Below are 26,278 nucleotides of genomic sequence, written 5' to 3' on the forward strand. Positions count from 1 at the left end.
GTCAGAAGAAATGTCAGCAATAGTTCTCCTGTGTGAGATCCTCTGTAGAAAGCTTCCGCTCCTCTGTTCAGGTAAGGAATGTGAAATACTCTTGTATTCACTTGCTAGGCTACCATAACCAAGTACCACAAACTGGATGGGCTAAACAAGAGAAATGTATTGCCTCACTGTTCTGGAAGCTAGAAGTCCGAGATCCAGGTATCAGCAGGCCCATGCTCCCTCTGAAGGCTATTGGGAAGGATCTGTTCCAGGCCTCTCCCTGCTTTTGATAGTTCCTGGCTTGTGGCAGCATAACCCTAATGTACACAGGGTGTTCTCCCTGTGTGCTTGTTTCCAAATTTCCCCTTATAAGGACATCAGGGGAAAGAATTCCCTGGGGTCCAGTGGTTAGGACTGTGCTTTCACTGCCGTGGGCCCGGATTCAATCCCTAGTCCGGGAACCACAGGTTGTGTGGCACGGCCAAAAAGAAAAAAATACGAACATCAGTCAGGGCTTCCCTGGTAGTGCAGTGGTTAAGGATCCGCCTGCAAATGCAGGGGACACGGGTTCGAGCCCTGGTCCAGGAAGATCCCACATGCCACGGAGCAACTGAGCCCATGCACCACAACTACTGAGCCTGCGCTCTAGAGCCTGCGAGCCACAACTACTGAGCGCATGTGCTGCGACTACTGAAGCCCACGCGCCTAGAGCCTGTGCTCCACAACAAGAAGCCCACTCACTGCAACAAAGAGTAGCCCCCGCTCGCCACAGCTAGAGAAAGCCCGTGCGCAGCAATGAAGACCCAACGCAGCCAAAGATTTTAAAAAATAAAATAAATTGAAAAATAAAATAAAGTATACGACACAATGGTTCTTCCTATAAAAAAAAAAAGATACATGCACCCCAGTGTTCACTGCAGCACTATTTACAATAGCCAAGATATGGAAGCAACCTAAATGTCCATTGACAGAGGAATGGCTAAAGAAGATGTGGTACATTTATACAATGGAATATACTTAGCCATAAAAAAAAAAACAATGAAATAATGCCATTTGCAGCAACATGGATGGACCTAAAGATTATCATACTAAGTGAAGTAAGTCAGACAGAGAAAGACAAACATCATATGTTATCACTTATATGTGGAATCTAAAAAAATGATACAAATGAACTTATTTACAAAACAGAAACAGACTCACAGACTTGGAAAACAAACTTATGGTTACCAAAGGGGAAAGGTGGAGGGGAGGGATAAATTAGGGGTTTGGGATTAACATATACACACTATTATATATAAAACAGATAATCAACAACAACCTACTGTACAGCACAGGAAACTCTACTCAGTATTCTGTAATAACCTATATGGGAAAATAATCTGAAAAAGAATGGATATATGTATATGTATAACTGAATCACTTTGCTGTACACCTGAAACTAACACAACATTGTAAATCAACTACACTCCAATATAAAATAAAAATTAAATTAAAAAAAATTTTTAAATGTAATCTCAGCAACACTGCATGATCAATGCAGATTTTCAGGTAAGGGAATCTGAAGCGTTGGCCCAGTTGTATAAAGGGTCTGAATGAGAACTCCAATTAGAAATTCAAAATTCATTTTCACCATCCCTGAGCCCAGGTGGTGCAGCTCTAATGGCAATTATGTCCAATCTAATCAGCATATTTGCTACGCAACAGCTTATATTGTGCTTTTGCACAGAATGTTCTTTACATTTAGAACAGCTGCCCTTACTGCTTTCTGGGAGTCTAGGCCAAAGGGAATTTGCCTTTACACTGACAAGAATGCTGTGCGAATTGCTTCATGATGGCAAGTATTTATTGAAGAGTTACTAACTCGAGTCGATTGCCACAGAGTTTATTGCTCCCTCTGTCTCTTTTTGGGATCTTTCCCTTAGTTATTACAAAACCTTTAAATTAACAGAAAATATTCACCAGAAATAAGATTAAGCAATGAACACCACAAGGGTATGTGGCAATCTGAATTTTTAAAAAAGCCTGAGAGCAATTTGGCAATCTCTATCAAAATTTTAAATTTGTCTTTATACTTTGAGTCAGCAATTCTGCTCTAAGAATTCATTCTAGTTGACTAAGAATAGTCAACCGGGCACACAGCCTATGGCAGCTTTGTTAAGTATGGCAAAACCTGGAAAAATATCTAGCAGTCCAGTTGAGGAATGGCTAAATATTCGTACATGTAGCAGTCAATGAAGTCACTGCATGGGCTGATATGGAAAAGATGTTCAAAATACCTAAGTGAAAAGAGAAAAAGTTGTAGTACTCTATAGCTGCCAGCTATGACCTGTGGGCCAAATCCAGCCTGCCAGAGGTTTGGTAAAAACACTTTATTGGAACACAGTCACACCCTTTCATTTATGAATTGCTCTGACTGCCTTCCAGCTACAATGAAGAGAGAATTTAGTAGTTGGGATAGAGACCACATGACCTGCAAAGTCAAAAATATTTACTATTTGACCCTTTACCAAAACCATTTGCCAATCCCTGCTCTATCCTATGATCCTATTTGTGTTTTTACAAAGGGAGCACTGTGGGGAAAGAGACACATTAATGGATATGCTTGTATGGGTATAGACAATTTCTGGGGACAAACAAACAAAAATAAACCACAGCCAACAATGGTTATCTCAGGGAGTGGGAATGAGTTACGTGCGGAAGAAGTCAGGCCCATGGAGTTTCCTTCCACTTTGTAAGCTCCTATGCTTTTTTTTTAATTTAATTTATTTATTTGTTTTTCTTTTTGGCTGTGTTGGGTCTTTGTTGCTGTGTGCGGGCTTTCTCTAGTTGAGGCAAGCTTGGGCTACTCTTCGCTGCAGTGCCCAGGCTTCTCATTGCAGTGGCTTCTCTTGTTGTGGAGCATGGGCTCTAGGCGCACGGGCTTCAGTAGTTGTGGCACATGGGCTCAGTGGTTGTGGCTCGCGGGCTCTAGAGTGCAGGCTCAGTAGTTGTGGTGCACGGGCTTAGTTGCTCCGCGGCATGTGGGATCTTCCCGGACCGGGGCTCGAACCCATGTCCCCTGCATTGGCAGGCGGATTCTTAACCACTGCACCACCAGGGAAGCCCGTAAGCTTCTATGCTCATTGAATTGTTTTTCTAAAAGCATGTATAAAATTTTAAATTTTTTTAAAGAAAATCAAATGAAGTAGGAGAAGGACAGCAGTGGACAGTGCTCAGCACAGCTAGTGGCAGGGGGCTTCCCTTTCTCTATATATATATGTATACATATGTGTATATATGTAATATATATATTATATATATCATATGTTACATATATACGATATATAATATATATGTAACATATATGATATATATAATATATATACTTATATATGGATATACACATGTGTATATATATAATATATACATATATATATATTATATATATACTTTAGACATACAGAATAAGGACTGGGAGGGACTGAGCCCTGGAATCTAATTTTTAACCAGTTCCCCAGGTGATTCTAACATACCCCTATGTTTGAAACCACTGCTCTAGTCATAAATTTCAGAGATCAGGAAAAATTTCTCATGGGGTTGTAGTTATGATCAGCATGAGATAATCCAGCAAACATCTATCACAGCAACAGCAGCAAATGATAATAGCTCCCATTTGTGAACACTTCCTAAGCGTCAGGCCCTATGCTATAGGCTCTATGTGCTTCTTCTCGTGGGTATCCTTGTCCTGTTTCTCATCTTAGAGGAAATGCTTTCAGCTTTTCACCATTGAGTTTAATGTTGGCTGTAGGTTTATCATATATGGCCTTTATTATGTTCAGATAAACCTACAGATGTTGGCCGTAGGTTTATCATATATGGCCTTTATTATCATATATGGCCTTTATTATGTTCACTGTATACCGACTTTATTGAGAATTTTTATCATAAATGGATGTTGAATTTTGTCAAAAGCTTTTTCTGCATCTATTGAGACGATCATATGATTTTCATTCTGTAATTTGTTAATGTGGTGCATCACACTGACTGATTTGTGGATGTTGAACCATCTTGCATCCCAGGGATAAATCCCACTTGATCATGGTGTATGATCCTTTTAATATATTGTCGATTTAATGTATTTTATTTATTTTTAAAATTACACAAAATTTTTAAAATTAATTTTTTTGGAGTATAATTGCTTTACAATGTTGTGTTAGTTTCTACCATACAGCAAAATGAATCAGCTATACATATATATATATCCCCTCTTTTTTGGATTTCCTTCCCATTTAGGTCACCACAGTGCATTAAGTAGAGTTCCCTGCGCTATACAGTATGGTCTCATTAGTTATCTATTTTATACATAGTATCAATAGTGTATATGTGTCAGTCCTAATCTCCCAATTCCTTCCATTCCCTCTTCCCCCTTGGTATCCATACATTTGTTCTCTACATCTCTGTCTCTATTTCTGCTTTGCAAATAAGATCATCTACGCCATTTTTCTGGATTCCACATATATGCGTTAATATACGATATTTGTTTTTCTCTTTCTGACTTACTTCACTCTGTATGACACTCTCTAGGTCCATCCACGTCTCTACAAATGACCCAATTTCGTTCCTGTTTATGGCTGACTAATATTCCATTGTTATATGTACCACATCTTTATTGATTCCTCTGTTGGTGGACATTTAGGTTGCTTCCATGTCCTGGTTATTGCAAATAATGCTGCTATGAACATTGGGGTGCGTGTGTCTTTTCGAATTATGGTTTTCTCTGGGTATATGCCCACTAGTGGGATTGCTGGGTCATATGGTAGTTCTATTTTTAGTTTTTTAAGGAACCTCTATACTGTTTTCCACAGTGGCTGTATCAATTTACATTCCCACCAACAGTGTAGGAGGAGAAAATATTTGCAAGCGAAGCAACTGACAAAGGATTAATCTCCAAAATATGCAAGCAGCTCAATATAAAGAAAACAAATAACCCAATCAAAAAATGGGTGGAAGACTTAAATAGACATTTCTCCAAAGAAGATACACAAATTTTAATGTTAAAAATTCAAAAATTACAGATAAAGTCCTCCTTGCTTGCTGTCAGTCCTACTCCCTTCTTAGAGATTAACCACTATCAGTTCGGTATGAATCTTTCTTGATTTTTCTCTATGCTTTTACACACATATATCTGAACATAAATATACAATTTAGTATTTTTTAAGCATGTATGGGATCATAGTTATATACATTTTGAAATTTCATGTTATTATTTATAGATGCTACCTAATTCTTTTAAACTGGTGTAAAGATAATACAGATGTATTGTTCAACACATATTCTTAATCCACTCCATGAGACATGTTCCTGAAATCTAATGTGTTGTAGGTAGCTGGGATGCTGATTACAAGTTGGAGAATAGAAGGGGGCCAGGCAAGAAAGGTAGGCAAGGATCAGATAATGAAAGGCCTTGCTAAGGAGACCCTGGACTTTAGGAGGCCCTCAAGAGGCACCAACAGTTTTTAAAACTGGAAAGAACTATTATCTTATTTCCGTAATGGGTACAGAAGTATTCAAGGAATCCTGGTGATCTGCAATGCTGTTTGATAATATCTCCCCCTCCCCGCCATACCCTTCTCATTAGGAAATATCCAAGCCTATTTACTGAATGCATGACTCCTCTATAAATACTGGAATGGTCATGGTGTGATATGCCATTTGAACATGTTCCACAAGCATTTGCTGGGTGGCCCTATAGGAGGCAGTGGAGGGGAGTACAAAGTGTAGTGGCTTCCAAAGCAGGGTCCAGGGCTCTCTGGAGGTGCTAGAGCACCCTCCAGTGGGACCATTAAAAATCTAGGAGATGATTTCCAAGTACCACTAGACTGCAAGACTCATGAGGGCAGGAGCCCTATCTCTTCTGTTCCCCTCTGTATTCCGAGCACCTAGCATATGTCCTCACATATAGCATGTACTTCATAAATATTGAATGAATTAATCTAAAAAATACAAATTCTTTCATTGCTTCCTAAAGGGAAATAAATATGTAGCAAAATATGACTATAATTGGGTATTCACAAACTAAAATGTATATTTTTGGACTTCCCTGAGAACTCTAATTCAATATTCAAAATAGTCAAAAATTTTGTAAAGCTTCCACATTCAGGCTTTTTTCTTTTCTTTTCCTTTTTTGCACGTATGGAGGGGGTTGGAATTTCTGCAATGTAAGGAAAGAATCTTTATTTTGTTGCATCCTTAATGCTTCTTGGGGACCTCGACCAATGTTTTTAAATTACGAACTATTATTAATTATTCTACTAATATTAAGGGAGTATGTTGTGGGTGCTGGGTTAACCCTGTAATATGAATAGATACAAGAGTAGCTGCTAAACCTGTGCCTCCAAAGCCAGAGCCCAAGCCTGAAAAGACCCCTGTAAAGAAGGGAGAGCAGGGACCCAAAGAGAAAAGTGGAGGGACTTCCCTGGTGGCACAGTGGCTAAGACTCCACCCTCCCAATGCAGGGGGCCCGGGTTCGATCCTTGGTCAGGAAACTAGATCCCACATGCATGCCACAACTGAAAGATGAAGGTGCTGGAGGTGCCAAGTGAAACCAAAAACTGTTTTTGTTTTTTTTTTTAATTTTTTTAAAATATTTATTTTTATTTATTTGGCTGCATCAGGTCTTAGTTGCGACACTCGGGATCTTTGTCGCGGCACACGGGCTCTTTTGTTGTGGTGTGCGGGCTCAGTAGTTGCGGCACGTGGGCTTAGTTGCCCCGCGGCACATGGGATCTTAGTTCCCTGACTAGGGATGGAACCCGCGTCCCCTGCATTGGAAGGCGGATTCTTAACCACTGGACTGCCAGGAAAGTCCCCTGTTTTTTTTAATTGTCGTAAAATACACATAACATAAATTTACCATCTTAACCATTTTTAAGTGTACTGTATAGTTTAGTAGTGTTAAGTACATTCACAATGTTGTGCGACAGATCTCCAAAATTCTTTTCATCTTGCAGAACTGAAACTTTATAACCATTAAACAATTCCCCATTTCCGCCCCTTCCCAGGCCATGGCAAGCACCATTCTACTTTCTGTCTCTAGGAAGTTGAGAACTCTAGGTACAAGTGGAATCATGTAGTATTTGTCTTTTTGTGACTGGCTTATTTCACTTAGCATGTCCCCCAAGCTCATTCATGTTGTAGCATGTATCAGAATTTCCTTCCTTTTTAAGGCTGAATAATATCCATTGCATGTATATATCACATTTTGTTTATCCATTTATCCATTGATGGATACGTGGGTTGCTTCCACCTCTTGGCTGTTGTGAACATTGCTGCTGTGAACATCAGTATACAAATATCTCTTTGAGACCCTGTTTTCAATTCTGTGGGTTACATACCCAGAAGTAGAATTGCTGGATCATATGATAATTCTATTTCCTATTTTTGAGCAACCCCCGTATTGATTTCCATAGGGGATGCACCATTTTACATTCCCACCAACAGTGCACAAACTAGGAAACATACAATTAGTTTAAGAAGAATTAAGGTTTTTTCCTAATTGCACTCTAGATTATGTCAAAGGGAAAACATTTAGAAATCTTAAGACTTTTACCTCTTCAAATTTTAGATGGATTGCTTTTCAGAATGATTTTTCTAATCAACATTTTATGAAATCCTCTAGCTGATAAAAGGCTAAACATTTACATTCTTCTCAAGAATTGAATGAATTTTTATGTATTAACACAGATGGTATTCCAGTTTTTACCATGCTCAATGCAGGAAGGGATCATTAATTTTCAGCATCCATGCCCTTTTGGCTCCCTGGTCTCTCCTCTCCTTCACAGCCACATTTCTAATGGCACTGGCCAGGGTCACTGCCCCCTTTCCTCCTCTCACGGTCTCTCCTTAGGTCACTCCAGTAAAGCATCCATCCCCATTACTCCCCTGAAACTGCATGGGGGTCCCCATGGCCCCCATGTTGACAATTCCAATAGGTGGTTAATTTTATGGGTCAACTTGACTGGAATAAAAAACACCCAGATAGCTGGTGAAACATTATTTCTGGGTGTGTCTTGTGTTTCTGGAAGAGGTGCGCATTTGCTTCAGTACACTGAGTAAAGAGATGTGCCCTCACCAACGTCGACGGGCATCATCCAATCTGTTGAAGGCCCAAATGCAACAAAAAAAACACAAAGGAAGGGCAAATTCTCTCTTCTTGAGCTGGGACATCCACCTTCCTGCCTTTGGACATCAGAGTTCCTTGCTCTAGGACCTTCAGACTCCAAGACTTACACCACCAGCCCCCTGATTCTCAGGCCTTCAGAGTCAGACTGAACTATTCCACCGACTTTCCTGGCTCTTTAGCTTGCAGATAGAAGCTCGTTGGACTTCTCGGCCTCCATCACTGAGTGAGCCAGTTCCTTAATGTATCTCCTCTTATACAAATCTATGTATCCTATTGGTTCTCTTTCTCTGGAGAACCCTAACACAGTTGCTTTTCAGCCTCCATTTCAGTTTCTGAGTGCCTGTCGACCTAATGTTGAGCATGCATAGGGGAATAAGAATAGAGTGGGGAGAAGAATTACATAAAACTCCTCTGCTCAAACCCTCCATCTCCAGATCACTCACAAGAAAGTCTAAAGTCCTCACAGTGGCCTACAAGGCTCTAAAGATTTGCCCCCTTTGGGAGACAGTTCTCTATGAATCTCTTGTATTTCTGCACTTCTTGGAGCAGAGGTACTGGAGGTCTTTATTTCGACTATCTTTTCAAGGACGTTTATATAAAGAACAGCCTTGGAAGAGACTCTCCATCTGAGGCAGGGGATAGTTTTGTCTGCTGTCCAGTGTAATACTGTCTCCATCTGGGTCGAAAGTCAGCCAGGTTTGCCTGCAGTCTATTATGAAAGACTGGCGTTCCTTAAGCTCTGGGTTCTTCAGCTGTGATGCAAATCCACTCTATGGGCAGCATCCACCTGGGCTGCTCTGCATCACCCCAGAGGACTTGTCGGGGGGCAAGTGCAAAATACACAAACATGAAGCTCATGCTTTGCTTGATAAAATCCTTTGTCTCTGCCCCAGTAGTCTCGTGTTTGCCAGTATCCATGGAAGTGTGCCTGGCTAACTCATTAGGTAAAGTCTCAGAACTTTCCCAATTCTTAACCACCTACCCCACACCTTTCCCACCTCACCTCCTGCTACTACTTCCCTTTTCACCCTGCCTGGCTATGCTGGCCTCCCAGCTGTTCCTGGAACCTGCCATGAACACTCCTCCTTGAGGCCTCTGCACATGCTGTGTTGTCAGCCTGGAACATTTTACCCCCAGATGTCCTTCAGGTCCTGTCCAAATGGCACCTTGGTGGGGCCTTCCTTGACTACTCTCTACAACAGCCTCGCCACCAATAAACAGGTCGACTTTTGCCAACCTGATGGGTGAAAATGGTATCTCAGTGAGCTTTAAATTTATTAACTTTTGGGGGCTTCCCTGGTGGCGCAGTGGTTGAGAATCTGCCTGCCAATGCAGGGGACACGGGTTCGAGCCCTGGTCTGGGAAGATCCCACATGCCGCGGAGCAACTAGGCCCGTGAGCCATAACTACTGAGCCTGCGCGTCTGGAGCCTGTGCTCTGCAACAAGAGAGGCCGCGACAGTGAGAGGCCCGCGCACCACGATGAAGAGTGGCCCCCGCTTGCCATAACTAGAGAAAGCCCTCGCACAGAAACGAAGACCCAACACACCCAAAAATAAATAAATTAATTAATTAATTTTAAAAAAAATTTATTAACTTTTGTTATTTTCTGTATCTATTATATTTGAGTTTATTATGATTAAGAGCCATGTATTTCCTTTCCTGATAATCATCTGATTCTCTCCTTGTCTATTTTTTTTAACAACAGTCTTTTTCATATTAATTTTTCACTTGCCTATGATGTGATTACACATATTTTTTCTTGTCATCTGTCTTGAGTTTACAGTGTCATCACTATTGCTGTTTTGCCATATAAAATATTTTTATTTTTCTGTGGTTAAATTTATCAATCTTTTCTTTTATGGCTTCTGGATTTTCAATCATAGCCAGAAAGGCCTTCTCTATTCCAGGATTATAAGGAATTCATCCATGCTTTTTTTCTACTTTTCTAGTACTTTTAGGGTGTCATTTTTAAACATATATATCTTTGAATCATTTGGAACTTACTTGATGTGGCATGTGACTTATAAATTCAACTTTTACGTTTTCTTGACAACCCAACTGTCCCAACCCTTTTATTATTTATTTATTTTAAGCACATAATTGAAACACTTCTTGAAAACGTACTCTGAAAAAATTGCTTACGTGCACAACAATGCCTCTTTCACCCATTTTAGAGGTGGGTGCACTGTGGTTTGGGGCATTTGTCAACTTGACCAAGGCTGCCCAGCTGGTAAGTGAAGTTTGCAGCTCTCCTGAGAATCTGCCTATGTGCTCCCTCCTTCCTCCTGAGTCCCCCAAATCATCCTTGTGGTTTGGAAGCCTCTTACCTTACAGCCAGGCTTCTAACAAGGCCCGGTAGTCCAACGCATTAACTTGCACCATTAACTTGCAACAGGGCCAACTTGTGCCTCCAGGTGTGCACACCGGGGTTCCAAGCCCTCTGGACATAGTTCCCCTGGTTTAGTCAAAGTTGGTGAGAGGCCTCAGAACATAGCCCGACCCCTTTCAAATGTGTCTGGGCGGGATTCACACTCAATGCAGAAGAAGAAGGATGAAAGGAGGGGGAAGGTGGTGAGCTTGCCTATCCAGCCCCCTCTGAGTATTGTTGGAGTTGCCAGGTGCCATTTTATCTTTTTAAAATTTTATTGTTTAAAATTAACTTTTGGGGACTTCCCCGGTGGTCCAGTGGTTAAGACTCCTTGCTTCCGATGCAGGGGGCGCAGCTTCGATCCCTGGCTGGGGAACTAAGATCCCACATGCCACACAGCGTGGGCAAAAAATAAAAAAATAAATAAAATTAACTTTTATTGGAATATAGTTGATTTACAATGCTGTGTTAGTTTCTGTTGTACAGCAAAGTGAATCAGTTATATATATACATGTATCCTCTCTTTTTTAGAGTCTATTCCCATATAGGTCATTACAGAGTATTGAGTAGAGTTCCCTGTGCTATACAGTAGGTCCTTATTAGTTATCTATTTTATATATAGTAGTGTGTATATGTCAATCCCAATCTCCCAGTTTATCCCTCCCCCTACCCAGGTGCCACCTTAATTTTATTTCTGCATGTATCTGAGTTTATATCTGTACTTCATTCCATTGGTTTGTGTGCCTTTTTGTGCACTAGTACCAAACTGTTTTAATTACTGAGGATCTATAATGTTTTAATATCTGATAGTGCTAGATCCCTCTCGTTGTTGTTCTTCTTCAGAGCCTGTTTTCTGACTATTCTTGTTTATTTTTCCATTTGAATTTTAGGAACAAACAGGGTAGTTTAAAAAACACACACATAACACTCCCCTTTCACTTTGCCAACTGGACTTGTCTTTATTGGTCATTCAAGTGGGGCAAAGGAAATACCCTTTTAAAACTCAAGTAAACGGGGTGTTTGTCTCATAACCTGTCAGAGGAAACAAATTGTAATAAAAACACACACATAATAATTAATCCTATTAGTTCTTTTACAGGAATCATGTTAAATTTGTAATTTTACTTACAGAAAATTGAGATCTTTATGATACTGAGTCTTCCCATCCAAAAGCATCATTCATCTTTCCATTTGACTCAGTTTTCTTATCTGTAAAATCGGAGTAATAATACCAATCTCATAGGGCTGTCCTCAGAATTAAATGAGCAAATGCAGGTGAAGGAACCAATGATTTGGTTTGGAAGTGATTTGCCACTTCCTAGGGTATGAACTCGGGCTTGGTTACCACAGTATTCTGAACTTCGGTTCCCTCATTTGTAAACTGGGGATAACAATAGTATCTGCTTCACAGGGCCGTAATGAAAGGGTCAAATGACATGAGGCCTGCAAAGTACTCAGTGCACTGGAACATAAGTACTCAATGAATATTAGCTGTTCTTCTAGAAAACAGGCTATCCCAGGGAACTGCGATTTAACGCAGAAGCTCGCTGGGCTCCATCTTAGGTCGAGGGCTCTGAGGTCAACTCTTCCTTCCGAGAACCTACCTACCTGCTGGTCGCCACTTCTGATTTTCCCCCAGCGTCTGGGAACGCACTCGGTCGGATTTGAAGCCGTCTAGGTCCCCCGCGAGACTCCAGGATGATGCCCCCACCCTCCGGGCCTTGGCGCTGCCACGTCTCGCGGATCCCGCACTCCCTACGGGAGGAGACGGGGCCAAGTCGGGCCCGCCCCCGAGAGCCTGCGTCTTGCCTGAGGCCCGCCCCTCCGCGGTCCCAGTCGCTGGTAGGGCGGCACCGGGTGTCAGAGCGCCGTGACGCTACGAAGGGGCGGGGGCGAGCACGCGCCCGGAAGTCCCGGGGGAGGGGGTGTGACGTATATCCGGCGAGTAGGTGGCGGTCCCGGGTGCTTCTGGGCTCTGTGCTCTGAGGGAGGGTCCAAGCCGCCTGCCGCCGCCGGAGGAGCCCCTTAGGCCGTGAGTCGGGGGCCGCGGCGAAGGAGGGAGCCGGGGCCGGAGGGGATGGGGTGGCCGGGGGAGAGGGTCGGGGCGGAGGCCGGCGCAGGCGGGTTTGTGGGGGGGAAGTGACACGCAGGCGGTTCTGTGGGGCCGCGGGACTCATTCTGGGCGGGGACGGGCCGGCTTGGCCGGGTCTGCTCGGTCCCCTGCCGGCCTCTCGGGTATCGGGTCCATAGCATTCCGCTCGGGGGTCTTGCAGCTGCAGGATAACAGTTTTCCTGTCGGAACCGTGCGCTCCGGTTTACGAATCGGCTTCACATCCCCTGTCTCAGATGAGCCTCAGCCCTCGGTGGGGTGGATTGAAGTCCTTGATGATTATCCTTTTTTTTTTTTTTTTACAGATTCGGGGACTAAGGCTCGTTGAGGCACAGTGAATTGCCCAAGGCCCCGCAGATAGCAAGTGTGAGCGTTCGAACCAGATCTCCTGGCTCCTAGTCCAGGGCTCTCCCCATCCCCACTTCAGCTGTGTGTTATCATCTGCTGCTGTCCTGGGTCGAACCCCGTGTTTTCTTCTTCCGCTTCCCCCTTTTTCCCCTTTCTCTTCAGTGCATGGAAAAAAATCTCTGTTAGTATTCTCCCTTGTTCTCGTCTTTTCTCCTTTACCGCGGTGCATCTGCTTAGGTTGTGACAGGGGGCTTTACAGAGTTTTGCAATGGGGCTGACCTTTGACGTTTACCCTGCAGCCAAGCAGAGTTTCTTAGCTAAAAACCAGCGGCTTGCTACCCCCAGATCTGTCTGAAACGGTGTCTTCAAGTTGCTCTGAGCATGAATAAGAAGTAATGAGTATGTATAAGACGTGATGCATAGATTTTTTATTGGTTAATTGTCAGTCTAGTGCTCCTCCTTTTTATTTATTTGAATCAGTCAGTCCTGAAATTTGCAAATGTTAGTTTTAGGTACGTTGGCAGTGCTTTTGTTGGTAGTTAGAGCCCTTAGATTGTAGTCTAATTTGCCATAAGGTGGTAAAGTGGATCAAGGATAGAAAAGGAATAAAATGCTAGTTATTAACATATCGTTCAGAAGTTGTGATGAGTTGTAAGGAAGAAAACAGTAGATTATCATCTGTGTAGTTGGTGGTTTAAGGAAGCTTTATGTTTTTATAAAGCAGTTTTGTGATTTGCGTTGGAATTTTATGTGATATTAACAGGAAGAGCTTTGGCTTTGGCATTAAAAGAGGAGGGTTTAAGTCCTGGCATTGTTACTTTTTCAGCTGAGCAGTCTTGGTTAAGCTAGCTAATCTAGGACCATCAGCATCCTCATCTTGTTAAATGAGGCTAAGGATTTCTACCTCATAGGGTTGGTGTGAGGCTGAAATGAGATACATGTGCAGGCACTGTATAAACTGAAAAACTACTCACGAGGGGGTACGAAGCCTAAGATCTCAAGGATGGAGGAGCCATCAGACATTTCCTTAACTTTGGGTAACAATACAGTGCAACTCTTTGGGTCCAGTAAGGGGCTTTATTATTTTTTAACATCACCTGAAGAGTTTCTTCAAGTACTTTCCATGTATCATTTTGGAGGGAAGAATTATGGGACTTTTAAAGCAGGGATGTCAAGGGAAAATAAATTGGAAAGTCAAAGTAGTTCAGTTAACTGTGAAAAATTCCCTAAAATGGGCTTTTCCCCTTGTCACGTTGGGAGAATTTATCTAGTTGGGAATACTTCTAAAATGATGTAGTAAAACTTTACAGACTATCTAGAAAGTAATGACTGCAAACCAGTGTAGTATAAATGAATATATAAGTGCTGGGTTTTAAAGTCGTAATCATTGGGAGTGACCTTAATGAGAGGTGCTCTCTAAAGGCGAGCCCTGCTTCTCCAAGTGGTAGACGGAGAAAATAGGGAAGGATGACTGGTTTGGTGGGATTGCAGAGGAGAGGCACATTGTTCTTTTACTTAACCTACAGTGGAAACTTAAGCACAGGAACTTTGTAAGTATACTTAAGTCATTGGACTTCTTAAAGTAGAGACGAAGTTTCCAGACAAAACTATTATTTAACATACTAAATTTGGTTTTTCTGCCAAAATATATTTTGATGTTACTGAAGAGGGGAAAAAAACCTTATTTAGTATCCTTTTTTTTGGCCGCACTGCGCGGCATGCAGAATTTCCCTGAACAGGGATTGAACCCGTGCCCCTGCAGTGGAAGTATGGAGTCTTAACCACTGGACCACTGGGGAAGTCCTAGGATCTTTTTATAAAAGCTTTTTCCTTCAGTCTCCACCCCACCCAAACTCCCAAGCTTCATTTGGCCCTTCTATGGTAAGAGCCATAGAAGATAAGCATTAAAGCAGTCCCTAAAGTTTACATGTCAGGCCACAGGGCTGCTTTTAAAAAAACGCAGTAATTGGATGAAAAAGAAAATTAACACATACTGTCTCCATTTTTCAATTTCTTCTTCATCTAGCATTCTTTGAATGAAGAATATAGGTGGGTTTTTGTGTCTAACCCTTTTACAGTAAACTTCTGTGTACTTTTTTAAAAAAACAAAACTTAAGCAAATTTGTTTAATAGCAGTTGGCCACCTTGTGTTCAGGTGTTCTTGCTGATGGAGAGGAGTGAAAATGGGGGATCATTCTTTTTTCTGCACCAAATCTGAGATATTGAGACAGAAGTTCAGTGTGATCAGGACATGCTGACTCTGAGAGACCTTAACACCCACCATTGGCTGTAGATCCTACCCTCTTAACATTCAGAGGTCCTCTTGCTTATTCCCCAGTGTATGTAGACCTTTTAGGAGCTTCAGGTCATCATCTGTATTGTCTAGGCTTATGGGAAGCAGTAGAAAAAGTGGTGTTAATATCAGTATTGAGGTATGTACTTGTCTAGGAACCTACCTCTATGCCCTGAATGAGTATTCTTATTTTAAGAAAGTCCATATTTGTAAAATGGGTTAGGTCGGTCTTGATTATTCACATTATGATCGGATTCTCTTATCTCTTCATGGCTCTCCATTATAGTGATATCATCTTTTTTTAAGTTGAGATACATATTATAAGAGGGGTTAAACAAATATTAAGAAGAGATAGCATTGGTAAATGGAGCAGTGCAAATTGTGCCAGCCAGTAGGATTTTGGTAACCTTGTTTTTTAGAGTTGTTTGCAAGGCTGGGTTAATATGCTTTTTCATTCAGGTTAATATGCCTTTATTCTTATTTTCTACTTAGTTCATCAGTGTGACAGTTTGATCCAGATTATTGATGGGGCTGATTTCCTAGAAGTTTTGCTAACTGGTAGACAGCAGTGGTGTATCTAGGGAATGCAAATGAGCAGCTGCCTGGAGGAGTGAATCACACAGTAAAAGAGGAAAGTATGTCTTTAACTCCTAGTCTCTGAGTATCATAGATTGAAAACTTAGAAAACCAGAAGTTTGTGCAGATCTGAGGACCCCAGAGACTTCCCTCCAGAGTGCACAATCCTTTGTTTTCTTATGCCACAAAACATGGGACTGTAAACATGCATCAGGGCCAGCAAATGAGAGTTAACTTCTCCAGAAATATACTAGCATTCAGAAAGCTAATGTTTGCTGCTTTCCTATTTTATACAGGTAGTAAGCATTAATAATGTCTTTCATCTTTGAGTGGCTCTACAATGGCTTCAGCAGTGTGCTCCAGTTCCTAGGTAAAGCCATTTCCTTGAAATATATCATAGGTTTCAAACTATGTGTATTTCCTGTAACCATTTAAATGTTGATACAAGTAGGCTTTGGTGTGTAGAGAGCACATTAAGTTAACTTTTTTTTTTTCTTTTTTAGGACTCTACAAGAAATCTGGAAAACTTGTATTCTTGGGTTTGGACAATGCAGGCAAAACCACTCTTCTACACATGCTCAAAGATGACAGATTGGGCCAACATGTTCCAACATTACATCCGAGTAGGTTTGAAAATACCTGGTGACCTTTTGATATTTGAGGGTCAGTGTCAGGGCTGTAGGATGAATCCCAAGTTGATTCAGTTCTGTTATTAACTGAAGCCCCAAAAGACAGCTTACTTGAAAAAAATTCCTTATAGGACACACTCAGGTCAAACACCCATAAATCTAAACCTCTGGAACTTTGTCACTATCTGTTCTCACTAGTCCTGCAATGGGACACATCTCCCATATCTACTTCTAAGGAGCAGCAAACACCTTGGAGGAAAAGAGACTTGGCTTTTTAGAATTATTTAAGAGTGTTTTCACCCTTGTATCCTTTTCTTTACATAGTGAAAGCTTCATTAGGTTTTGCATTTGTATTGGATTAGAATACTGGTAGTTGGGCCTTGTTGGATGGAGAAGTTTATTTCCTTCCTTTATTTTTCAGCATCAGAAGAGCTGACAATTGCTGGAATGACTTTTACAACTTTTGATCTTGGTGGGCATGAGCAAGGTAAGAGATGATTCAGTGGAAGGGTGGTTGACTTCTGGTTCATTTTGTTCCCCTTCTTTTTTTTTTTTTTTTTTTTTTTTTTTTTTTTTTTAAATTTTTTTATTATTTGGCTGCGTTGGGTCTTAGTTGCGGCACACGGGCTCAGTTGCCCCACAGCATGTGGGATCTTAGTTCCCCGACCAGGGATCGAACCCACGTCTCCCGCACTGGAAGGTAGATTCTCAACCACTGGACCACCAGGGAAGTCCCTCCCCTTCTTTTTTAAAGCAGTGTGTCATATATACCTTTTAAATTGCTTGAGATCTTACTTAATGAAGTTGTTTTATTCACTTATTATTTTTAAGTAATTTCAAACTTGCCAAAAGTTGCATAAATAATACAGAGAACTCTCCTCCTTTATAACTTTTGCCCAAGTTTATTAGTCTCCCTCTCTGTGTAATACTCGTTAATATTTATTTTTCTTGACCCTTTTGTGAGTTCATCATGTTCTTTTATTCCTTAAATACTTTAATGCATGTTTCCTAATAACAAGAATATTCCCTTGTATAATCATAATAATTATCAGACCCAGGAAGCTTTATTTGTCTACTCTATAGTGTATATTCCCTTTTTTTGTCATTTGTTCTAATCTCCTTTATAGCATTTTTCCTCTTATGCAAGATCCATTACAATATCACATATTGAATTTAATCATGTCTTTCTTGTATCAGTTATTCAATGGAGTTAAAGTATGTCGGAAATTAAGTTATTTGTAAGTAATTTTAAATTTGTCAGAAGTAAAAATAAAAGCAAAAAGAATACAGTGACTATTTGTGACCACCGTGATCTGAATTGATTTTTTGTATACTCTCCCCATTTGGGGCAGTTGGTGGAACATTTTCTTCTGCCTTCTTGCTCTCCATTTGGTTCCCAGTTCTTGTCAGGTGTTTTGGAGATATGCAGAATGGGGCATCTTTATCCGATCAATGCCCACTTTACATTTGGCAAGACTCTAGGCTTAGGAGTAAAACATTTAAGATGTGGGAATAAATATTCTGGGAAGGTAGAAGAAAGAACCTATTGAGATTCTGTCAGGTTTACTCATTTGTTATTAAATTGAGTTGAGATGTCTCCTTTTGGAGCATTATGTTATTAGGTTGAATCTAATACAGTTGTTTTTTTTTTTTTTTTTTAATGATATTCTTGTCTGCTTACATTCTTTTTATGTATGTATGTATGTATGTATGTATGTATGTATGTATGGCTGTGTTGGGTCTTCGTTTCTGTGCGAGGGCTTTCTCTAGTTGTGGCAAGCGGGGGCCACTCTTCATCGCGGTGCGTGGGCCTCTCACTATCGCGGCCTCTCGTTGCCGCGCACAGGCTCCAGACGCGCAGGCTCAGTAATTGTGGCTCACGGGCCGAGTTGCTCCGCGGCATGTGGGATCTTCCCAGACCAGGGCTCGAACCCGCGTTCTCTGCATTGGCAGGCAGATTCTCAACCACTGCGCCACCAGGGAAGCCCTAATACAGTTTTTTTTAAAGTATAGTTTTAAAAAAATAGAATATTGGTAATTGTAAATGTAAAGTCAGATAATTTTAGCTAGAAGGCTGAGAAGAGATGCAAATAATTTTACAGTCAGTGATTTCATTAACGTATAATTACATTTATATTTATTATTTACATCCTACAAAATCATTTATGTAGTATGCTCACCATCACATAAAATACCTATACAGAAGGAAGATTGAAAGAAAATACACAGAAACATTAGTAGTGGCTGTGTATTGATGGAGGATTATAGATTATCTTGCTTCCTTTTTTTCTGTAATGAGCTTGTATTATTTCCATTTGGGTAGGGATGGGTGTGTGGTGTCTTTTCTGCTTCTTTCAAAAGTATTTGTAACTACTTACAAATTTAAATTCAGAGATAACGCGGTTATAAGCTGAACTGAGACCATCTGGAGAATGCAGAAGGAGTAGGTGTTTTTAGACACCTGAACTGGGAATTGTGTATTATTTGGTGTGATAAATTTAGCTTTCAGGTTTTGATAGAGAAGGGAAATGTGTTTATGTACAGATGGTCCCCAACTTAATAATGGTTTGACTTAAGATTTTTTGACTTTATGGTGATGCAAAAGTGATACGTATTTAGTAGAAACTGTACTTCAGATTTTGAATTTTGATCTTTTCCCAGGCTAACCACGTATAGTATTGTACCATACATAGTCTCTCATCATGCGGGGCAGCTCCCAGTCAGCCATGTGATCCCGAGGGTAAACAACTGATATACTTACAACCATTCTGCACCCATGCAACCATTCTGTTTTCCACTTTCAGTACGATGTTCAATAAATTACGTGAGAGATTCAACACATTATAAAATAGGTTTTGTGTTAGTTGATTTTGCCCAACCATAGGCTGATGTAAGTGTTCTGAGCACTTTTAAGGTAGGCTAGGCTAAGCTCTGGTAGGTGTATTAAATGCATTTTTGACTTACGAGATTTTCAGTTTACAATCGATTTATCGGGACATAACCCCATTGTTAGTCAAGAAAAATCTGTACATAGTTTTGTTTTGTTTGAGGAAAATTTACTTAACAGAAACACTTTTTCATAATAACCTAGCCACCATTTTACACAAATTACTAAAATGCTATACATTTGGAGGTTTCCTTTTTTTTTTTTTTGGTATAACTTAAAAATTTTTAACTTATGCAAGTAGTCCAGGCTCAATGTCACAAATTCAGTATACAATCAGTATTCAAATATGGGAGGTAAAAGTGAAATTCCCCGACCTCCCCTTCCCAGTCCCACTCTTCAGAGGTAACCATTGTTAAATGTTTGATGATTTTAGACACCTAGAGATGCTTCCTTAATCATCCCATTGAAAGGACCAGAAATGAATGGCTTAGAAATTATAATACAATTAAAGCATTACTTCCCAGACTATTATCACTTCATGTCATAAACAAAAAAATAAAATTTATAGGGCACACTGGGTTAAATAAGGAAACTGAGGTAACTGGCCTGGGAACTTCAACCACCTGTCAAGCCTAGTCTCCCTATGGGCTGCGTGGATGAATGTGTCAGTACGCTTACACATTGGTTACTTAGGAACACATTGGTTACTTGGGACGAAAGTTATATTGAAAAGTAATTTGCATCCTGATATTTTAATTCAGAGGTTGCAAACTAAAATGGCTCCAGGGGTGAGGTAGGTCATTTAAGTGAGTGAAATTGGGAGTAAGTAGGGAGTGGTGGTAACTTTTTCAGACTGAAGAACTGAGACCTCATCTAAAAGGGTAGCCACCACTCAGTTCCAGCTGATTATTATCCATCCAGCATGTGGATAGGTAGGCATGGGATTGCCAGATGTTGTACTTTTTCAGAAAGTCAGGCAGAAAACCCTGATTTTCAGATTTTAAAACATCAGATTCAGTTCGTGGACCATCAGTTTATATCCTCTGTCTGACTTAATACTGGCTAGGACTTGGAGAATCTATACAGAGTCTAATGCTATTGAAACCTGGCCAGGATTTGTCTACTTTATAGACCATAAGGTTATTCATTTTCAGTATATATGTTTTTAAATTGATGCAACTGCAAACTTTGTCTTTTAGCCCGTCGAGTTTGGAAAAATTATCTCCCTGCAATTAATGGGATTGTCTTTCTGGTGGACTGTGCAGATCATCCTCGACTCATGGAATCCAAAGTTGAGCTTAATGTATGTTTATATTTTTTTCCTTTCTTGGCCTCTATTTAAGAAATACAGCTCAGTAGTGCTAATACTTAATCATTCCAGTTAACATTTGGTAAAAGTCCTAGTTACAGGAAGAAAGTGTTTTAAAATCTAAGACATTGCTTTTCAATGCTCTGAGGAAACTTGGCTCGAACATGAGTAAATTAACTTTGCTTATATCTGTCATAGGGTGACTCTTTGTGCAGTTTGCTCAGGACACTCCTCAGTTAATGCCTGTTTTCCCAGCATAATTAATGTCTTTCCCTTTCACATATCACATATGTTTACTGTTTATGAAGTGTTGGCATAGTGAAACCTTAAAGGAGCTATTAGTATTCTTTGCGTTCTTGAATCTGTGTTCTCAGGTTGTGTCTGCCCACTCTTGCACTGAGTGACTTGTCAGATCTTAATAGTCTGTTCTGTCTTCAGTTTCAGTCACGTGCAGTGTTTGATAATAACTAGGACTCACCTCAGGTTTTTTCCTTTCTCAGCATTGCATTTTCTTGGCTTGATAACTTCTGTAATGTTGCCTTTGTAATGCCTACTGTGTTACCCTGTGCCTCTTCTTTCTCTTTCATTTACAACTGTCTCTCTGCATTTTTGTTCCTGGCAATTTGAACCTCTCAGGTTTAAGTATGTTTGTTGAAGCTCTAGTCTCATGGAGAATCACCTACAGGGCAGTCCTTCCCTTACTTGACCCCTTGGCACTGGTCATTCTCTCTCTAAACTTCCCTTTACATTCTTGGTGTTGGTGCTTTCTCTCTGGCTGATACTTCTCAGAGTCTTTCACAAGCACCTGTTCCCCTGCTTAGCCCTTAAATCTTGGTGCTTTCCCAGGCTGGTCCAGGCTTCTCCCATTCCTTCATCTGCAACCCACATGCCAGTGACCCCCAGACGGATTTCTCTTGTTTAAACCTCTCTTGTGCTCCAGCCTCATACATAGTGCTACTTATTAGAAACTCTACCTACCATTTCTGCTCTCCCAGAATGGAACTGTTCATTTTCCCTCATCTACGTGGACATGCAGTGAATTACTGTAGATTCCACCACCACCCTGCCAAATACTATAATTCTGGAAGGAACTTACTCAGACTTCTTTGCCCTACTTAATATCCTTGAATAGATCTCTTACCACTTTGGGGATAAAATCCACAGATCTTTTGCTTAGCACATAAGATCTTTCTTGATCTTTCCTCGTTTATTTCTTCAGCTTTTCTCTCTATTGCCTACCTTGAACTACATTCCAAACATAGATAACAACTTGTTCTCCCTTGCGTATGCAGAAGTAACTGTCTCTGCCTGGTTTTCTCACCTGACCCTTACCCCCTTTTGCTGGTAAATTTCTAAATGTCCTTTTAAGAGATTTCAGAGTTCAGGTATGACTGCTTCTGGGAAGCCTTCTCTGACCTCTCAGACTGTTAAACTCTCCATCTTATCAGTGTCTGTTGTCTTTGCTGATTTTCTTTTAGGGTCTCTCCCATCGGACTGTGAACTTAGATGCTAGGGACCTTGTCTTATCTCTTTGTGAAACCCCTGTACCTAGTAAAGCCTCGGGCACATAATACGCACTTTGTTAGTATTTAATGAATGAATGACATTCTTACTCTGATTTTGTATAACATTTCCTGGAACTTGAGATGTTCAAAGTAGGTTTCTCTTCAACTCTGCTCTTCTTTCCTAGTTTTTCCTGTCAGTGAAATAGATTCCCAGGCTTGAAATCTCTGCCAGCTTCGAATCCTGTGTTGTCTGTCTTATCATTTAGATATCAGTCTCTTCACTTCTTTCTCCAGAATGCCTGCTGCACTATTCATTACCTGCTGCTAGCTTAGGCTAGATCATCATCCCTTACCTGAGCACCACAGGTAGATACTATTTGCAAATTCATTGTACTAAAAGTGTAGATTCTATCTAATAATTTCTGGATTTGGGGTCTTTGGGATCTATTGTAGCTGACTTCTCAGACTGGCACCATAATGCTTGTCATCCCTTCCCAACCCATTTACTCTGTCAACACATGTCACCATAAATGCTTTAATCCAGCCAGGTGATACTCCATGTGGCTTCCTGAATTCTTTTCCTGCCGTAAAGCCATTGCTTATATTCTTCCTTCTTTGGATTCTGCCTATCCACACCCTGCCCCTCCTTCAGAGTCCAGTTTTGTTTCCACATCTTTGCTAAGACTTTCCTCAAGCCCACATTGCCATTTTATTTTCCTGAACGTCTTTTAGTATTTATATTCTCTTCCTATTCATTGCGACACTTAATCATCCACTTGCCTTGCTTTGCTAACAGATGAATATAGAGTGAGGATTTCTTGAGCCAGGGATATGTCTTACCTTTCCTTTTGTCTTCCTCTCAGTGTCGGAGATAGTGCTTTGCACACATGGGGCATCTAGTGGATATTTGGGGACTCCGGTAGTCATCTTTGAGGCTCTGTAGCCAGAGCTTTGTTATTCTAGGACAGTGCTCAGGGGAGAGCTGAGGATGGCCTGTGGCTGAGTGATTTAGCTGAGAGTTGAGGTTGGGCAGTTTTGCTGCCTTGCAAATAGACACAGCTTTACATTATAATTGTTTTGAAGCTGTTAGGGGATTTCTAACTAACGTCAAGGTAATTTTTAGGGGCTATAATGTCAAGATTAACTTTTAGTTAATCACTCAGGTATAAATATGGTCAGATTTTCACTTTACATTTGATACCTTATAGACAAGTGAAAGTCAAAGTTGTTTTCATTATTTGGTGGGCTTTTATAGATTCCTCACTCAACTCATTTTTTTATCTTGTCTTTAGGCTTTAATGACTGATGAAACAATATCCAACGTGCCAATCCTTATCTTGGGTAACAAAATTGACAGAACAGATGCAATCAGTGAAGAAAAACTCCGTGAGATATTTGGGCTTTATGGACAGACCACAGGAAAGGCAAGAGAAAAATCTTCAGGGGACATATTATAATGGAAATTCACAGCTTGTGAAACATTCATGTTGTACTATCTAGATTTTACTTGTCTTTCAAAAGTAACTGGGCTTAATATTTGTTTAACTAGAGGTGATTTGTAGACTCTCTGAAGGCAGGAGCGTGTTCTTTTTTTAACTGTTTTCTAATGAGAGTTTCCTCGGGTATATAAGGATGAAGGAAATGGTAGAAAAAGCAAACTTGTCATTTTAAGAATTTTCTGACTGTCTTTCAAATCCAGTTCTGAGAAATCAATTTTGAAAGCCTCCTTAGCCAGAAGTTTTTTTCCACTGGAAATTTCAGGTTATGAAGAGTGATCATTTATATCACTTTCCAAGCATTGAAATCAGAGCACTGGGTTATCCTCAGTGCTCCTTGCTGAAAGAGGTAGGACTGTTACCCCTATTTTGAAGATGAGGAAACTCTGAGAGTTACTGGCTCAGGTCTACACAGCAAGTCAGTGATGAAATCAGGAATAGAACCCAAGTCTTCCAGGTCAGTAGGTTATGCTGTTTCCAGTAGGAAGGAGAACCCTGTTGCAGAAAAGTATGCTTGGGAGAGAAAAATCTAGATCGGCCATAATTACAGGAATCCTGGTCTTTTGAGCTTGGGGTTTTGGCATATTTAATTTTTTAAAATGCCCTTTTCTGGGATCTTTAACTTCGTGACTTTTTTGCATGGCTCCTTAGTCTTGCCTCTTCTTGGTTATCTGGTTCTTTCTAGAAATGCTTCCTTTAATTAAGTTTTCCCTCTTACATGCACATGAATTTTTAATTTTCTTAATGTAACCTGTCATTAGTGTGTATTTCTGAATGCTTGTGTTAATGAGGATGTCCTTATTTCTAAGAAGTCCTGGACTTCTTTTGTCCATGAAAGAGCCTGCTGGTTCTGTGGGTCCCAGTGGCCTTTTTCTTGGTTTGCTGCCATAGCTTTCCAGATGCATGTTGGTGTGTTCAAAGCAAAGGCTCTTCACAATGAGAGGGAGAACCTGGTAATAGGACTGTGCTGCTTACCTGTCCTGAAAGCACAAACCCCAATGGCCTTGACCACATTTCTGTAATTAATCCCTACTCAGATTTGCTTTTGAGGGACAGAGAAAGTGATTTTTGTTGTCACCTTTCAAGCTTTTCCACGTGGAGACGCTAATGGACCTTTCTTGATTTTGCCTCCCCTAGGGGAATGTGACCCTGAAGGAGCTGAACGCCCGCCCCATGGAAGTGTTCATGTGCAGTGTGCTCAAGAGGCAAGGCTATGGCGAGGGCTTCCGTTGGCTCTCCCAGTATATTGACTGATGTTTGGACAGTGAAAATAAAAGAGTTTTACTTCTCTGGACTGATCCTATTCACAGCTTCCTCATGAACTTTTCTAATAGAACAAGGAAAGCTCTCCGACCATGTCTGGCGTTGAGAAGCCAAGAGTCTCTGTCAGCTCTCTCATCGCCCAGTGGTGACATGTGCTCTTCTCCACACTGTTGGGAGGTAACGCTGCCCCACGTGCTGGTGCAGGTCAGCACCCCGGGACTTGGAAGCGGCAGGATTTGCCGGGTAGAGCTGTGTGCCATCATGGAGCACCTGGAAAGAAAAACACGTCTCACCACTGTGGTTGATTTCAAAAGAAAGTGATTCTATTTTTTAAAGAAAGTGTTATTAGTGTAATTGGTGACCCTCCTAATAACTTTTTGAGTTCACAATTTACTTGGTCCAGAGTTTGCTTTTTTTTTTTTTTAACTAGTGAATGGCATTTAGATACTTCATAAAATTATGCACAGATACACGTTGGAGGCCAGAGCTCAGTCAAATGAACAGCAGGCTGGTGAGAGAGGCTCCCGTCTCCCTAACTGCCTTGTAGTAGGTAGCACCACCTTGTGCACTGAGCACTAGGAAAGGGCAGAACCCCGGCCTTGCAGTTGAGGCCAGTTCCCACAGTCTCGGGCTACCGTCATTCCTCATCCCAGCATGCATAGCAGATTGTTGACTGCAGAGGACTTAATTGTAGAGTGGGTTATTGCTATTATTTTTACTCATAAAGTTACAAATTTCAGCCAGTCTTTACTTTTATGCAGTTGTGAAATTTCATTTCCCTCTAGCACCTTTTTCATTTTCAGTTGTAAAAAGTGACTTTTGCCTCATGAAAGACTTGAGAACACATCCCTTGTTGTCACACACTGCAGGTGTGTCTCAGCCATTTTTGCAGATTCTAGGGGAAATTTTTCTGATAGGAGAGTCACACAGGATGAAGTTAACAGCTTAAGGGCTCTTAATTCTGTGAGTTGAGAACTTAAAAATCTGGTATTGTAGCATTTGTTTGAATCTAGGAAAGATTCACTCATTGGGCTTTAAAATTTCCACTTTCAGAATTTGGTTTCTTTATTGGACTCTTCATGAGCTCTGTTTTTTTTTATTGGTTATCAACTTATTTTTGGTGTTAAAGGTTAACATCTGTAGCTTTTCCAGATTTTTTGGGGTGGGGTGGGGGGTGTTAGGAAATTGCCTTTCTCCAGTCCAGAAATAATCTGGGGAAACTCTAAGCCAAGAACTTTGTGTCGAGCTGTTCTTTTGGGCCAGCATCACTTGTCAGTAAGCACCTGGTATAAAAGCCTCAGCATCCCCAGTAGTGTGATGAGGATTATTTTTATAGCATTCCATTTTCCTAA

The 26,278-nt window shown here is 40.8% G+C and overlaps 1 protein-coding gene, 1 long non-coding RNA gene and 1 other non-coding gene across 7 annotated transcripts; 2 read left to right on the forward strand and 1 right to left on the reverse strand.

Annotated features, from left to right (window-relative positions):
* Nucleotides 1-11,248: 11,248 nt before the first annotated feature.
* On the reverse strand, nt 11,249-12,299 carry LOC103017582 (uncharacterized). The gene is made up of 3 exons (XR_003622102.2): nt 12,119-12,299; nt 11,640-11,719; nt 11,249-11,542 (listed from the first exon to the last, which is right to left on the reverse strand). It is a non-coding gene; the product is annotated as an uncharacterized LOC103017582 (long non-coding RNA).
* Nucleotides 11,436-11,560, forward strand: LOC114236074 (small nucleolar RNA SNORA27). The gene has a single exon (XR_003622110.1). It is a non-coding gene; the product is annotated as a small nucleolar RNA SNORA27 (small nucleolar RNA).
* Nucleotides 12,300-12,413: 114 nt separating the features above from the next.
* On the forward strand, nt 12,414-24,957 carry SAR1A (secretion associated Ras related GTPase 1A). Of its 5 annotated transcripts, none has more exons than XM_007167739.3 (9): nt 12,414-12,542; nt 12,926-12,986; nt 15,754-15,896; nt 16,134-16,207; nt 16,341-16,460; nt 16,888-16,953; nt 20,553-20,656; nt 23,460-23,591; nt 24,801-24,957. In XM_007167739.3, the coding sequence occupies exons 4-9, from the start codon at nt 16,150-16,152 to the stop codon at nt 24,915-24,917; spliced, it is 597 nt and encodes a 198-aa protein (XP_007167801.1). In that variant the 5' UTR covers nt 12,414-12,542; nt 12,926-12,986; nt 15,754-15,896; nt 16,134-16,149; the 3' UTR covers nt 24,918-24,957. The 5 variants fall into 5 exon arrangements, with proteins under 5 accessions (XP_007167801.1, XP_057387084.1, XP_007167803.1 ...); XM_057531101.1 differs by having other exon boundaries at nt 16,138-16,207; XM_007167741.3 differs by lacking the exon at nt 15,754-15,896.
* Nucleotides 24,958-26,278: the final 1,321 nt, after the last annotated feature.

The sequence above is a fragment of the Balaenoptera acutorostrata genome, chromosome 16 (genome assembly GCF_949987535.1).
Source record: "Balaenoptera acutorostrata chromosome 16, mBalAcu1.1, whole genome shotgun sequence".
In the NCBI taxonomy this organism is placed as follows: Eukaryota; Metazoa; Chordata; class Mammalia; order Artiodactyla; family Balaenopteridae; genus Balaenoptera; species Balaenoptera acutorostrata.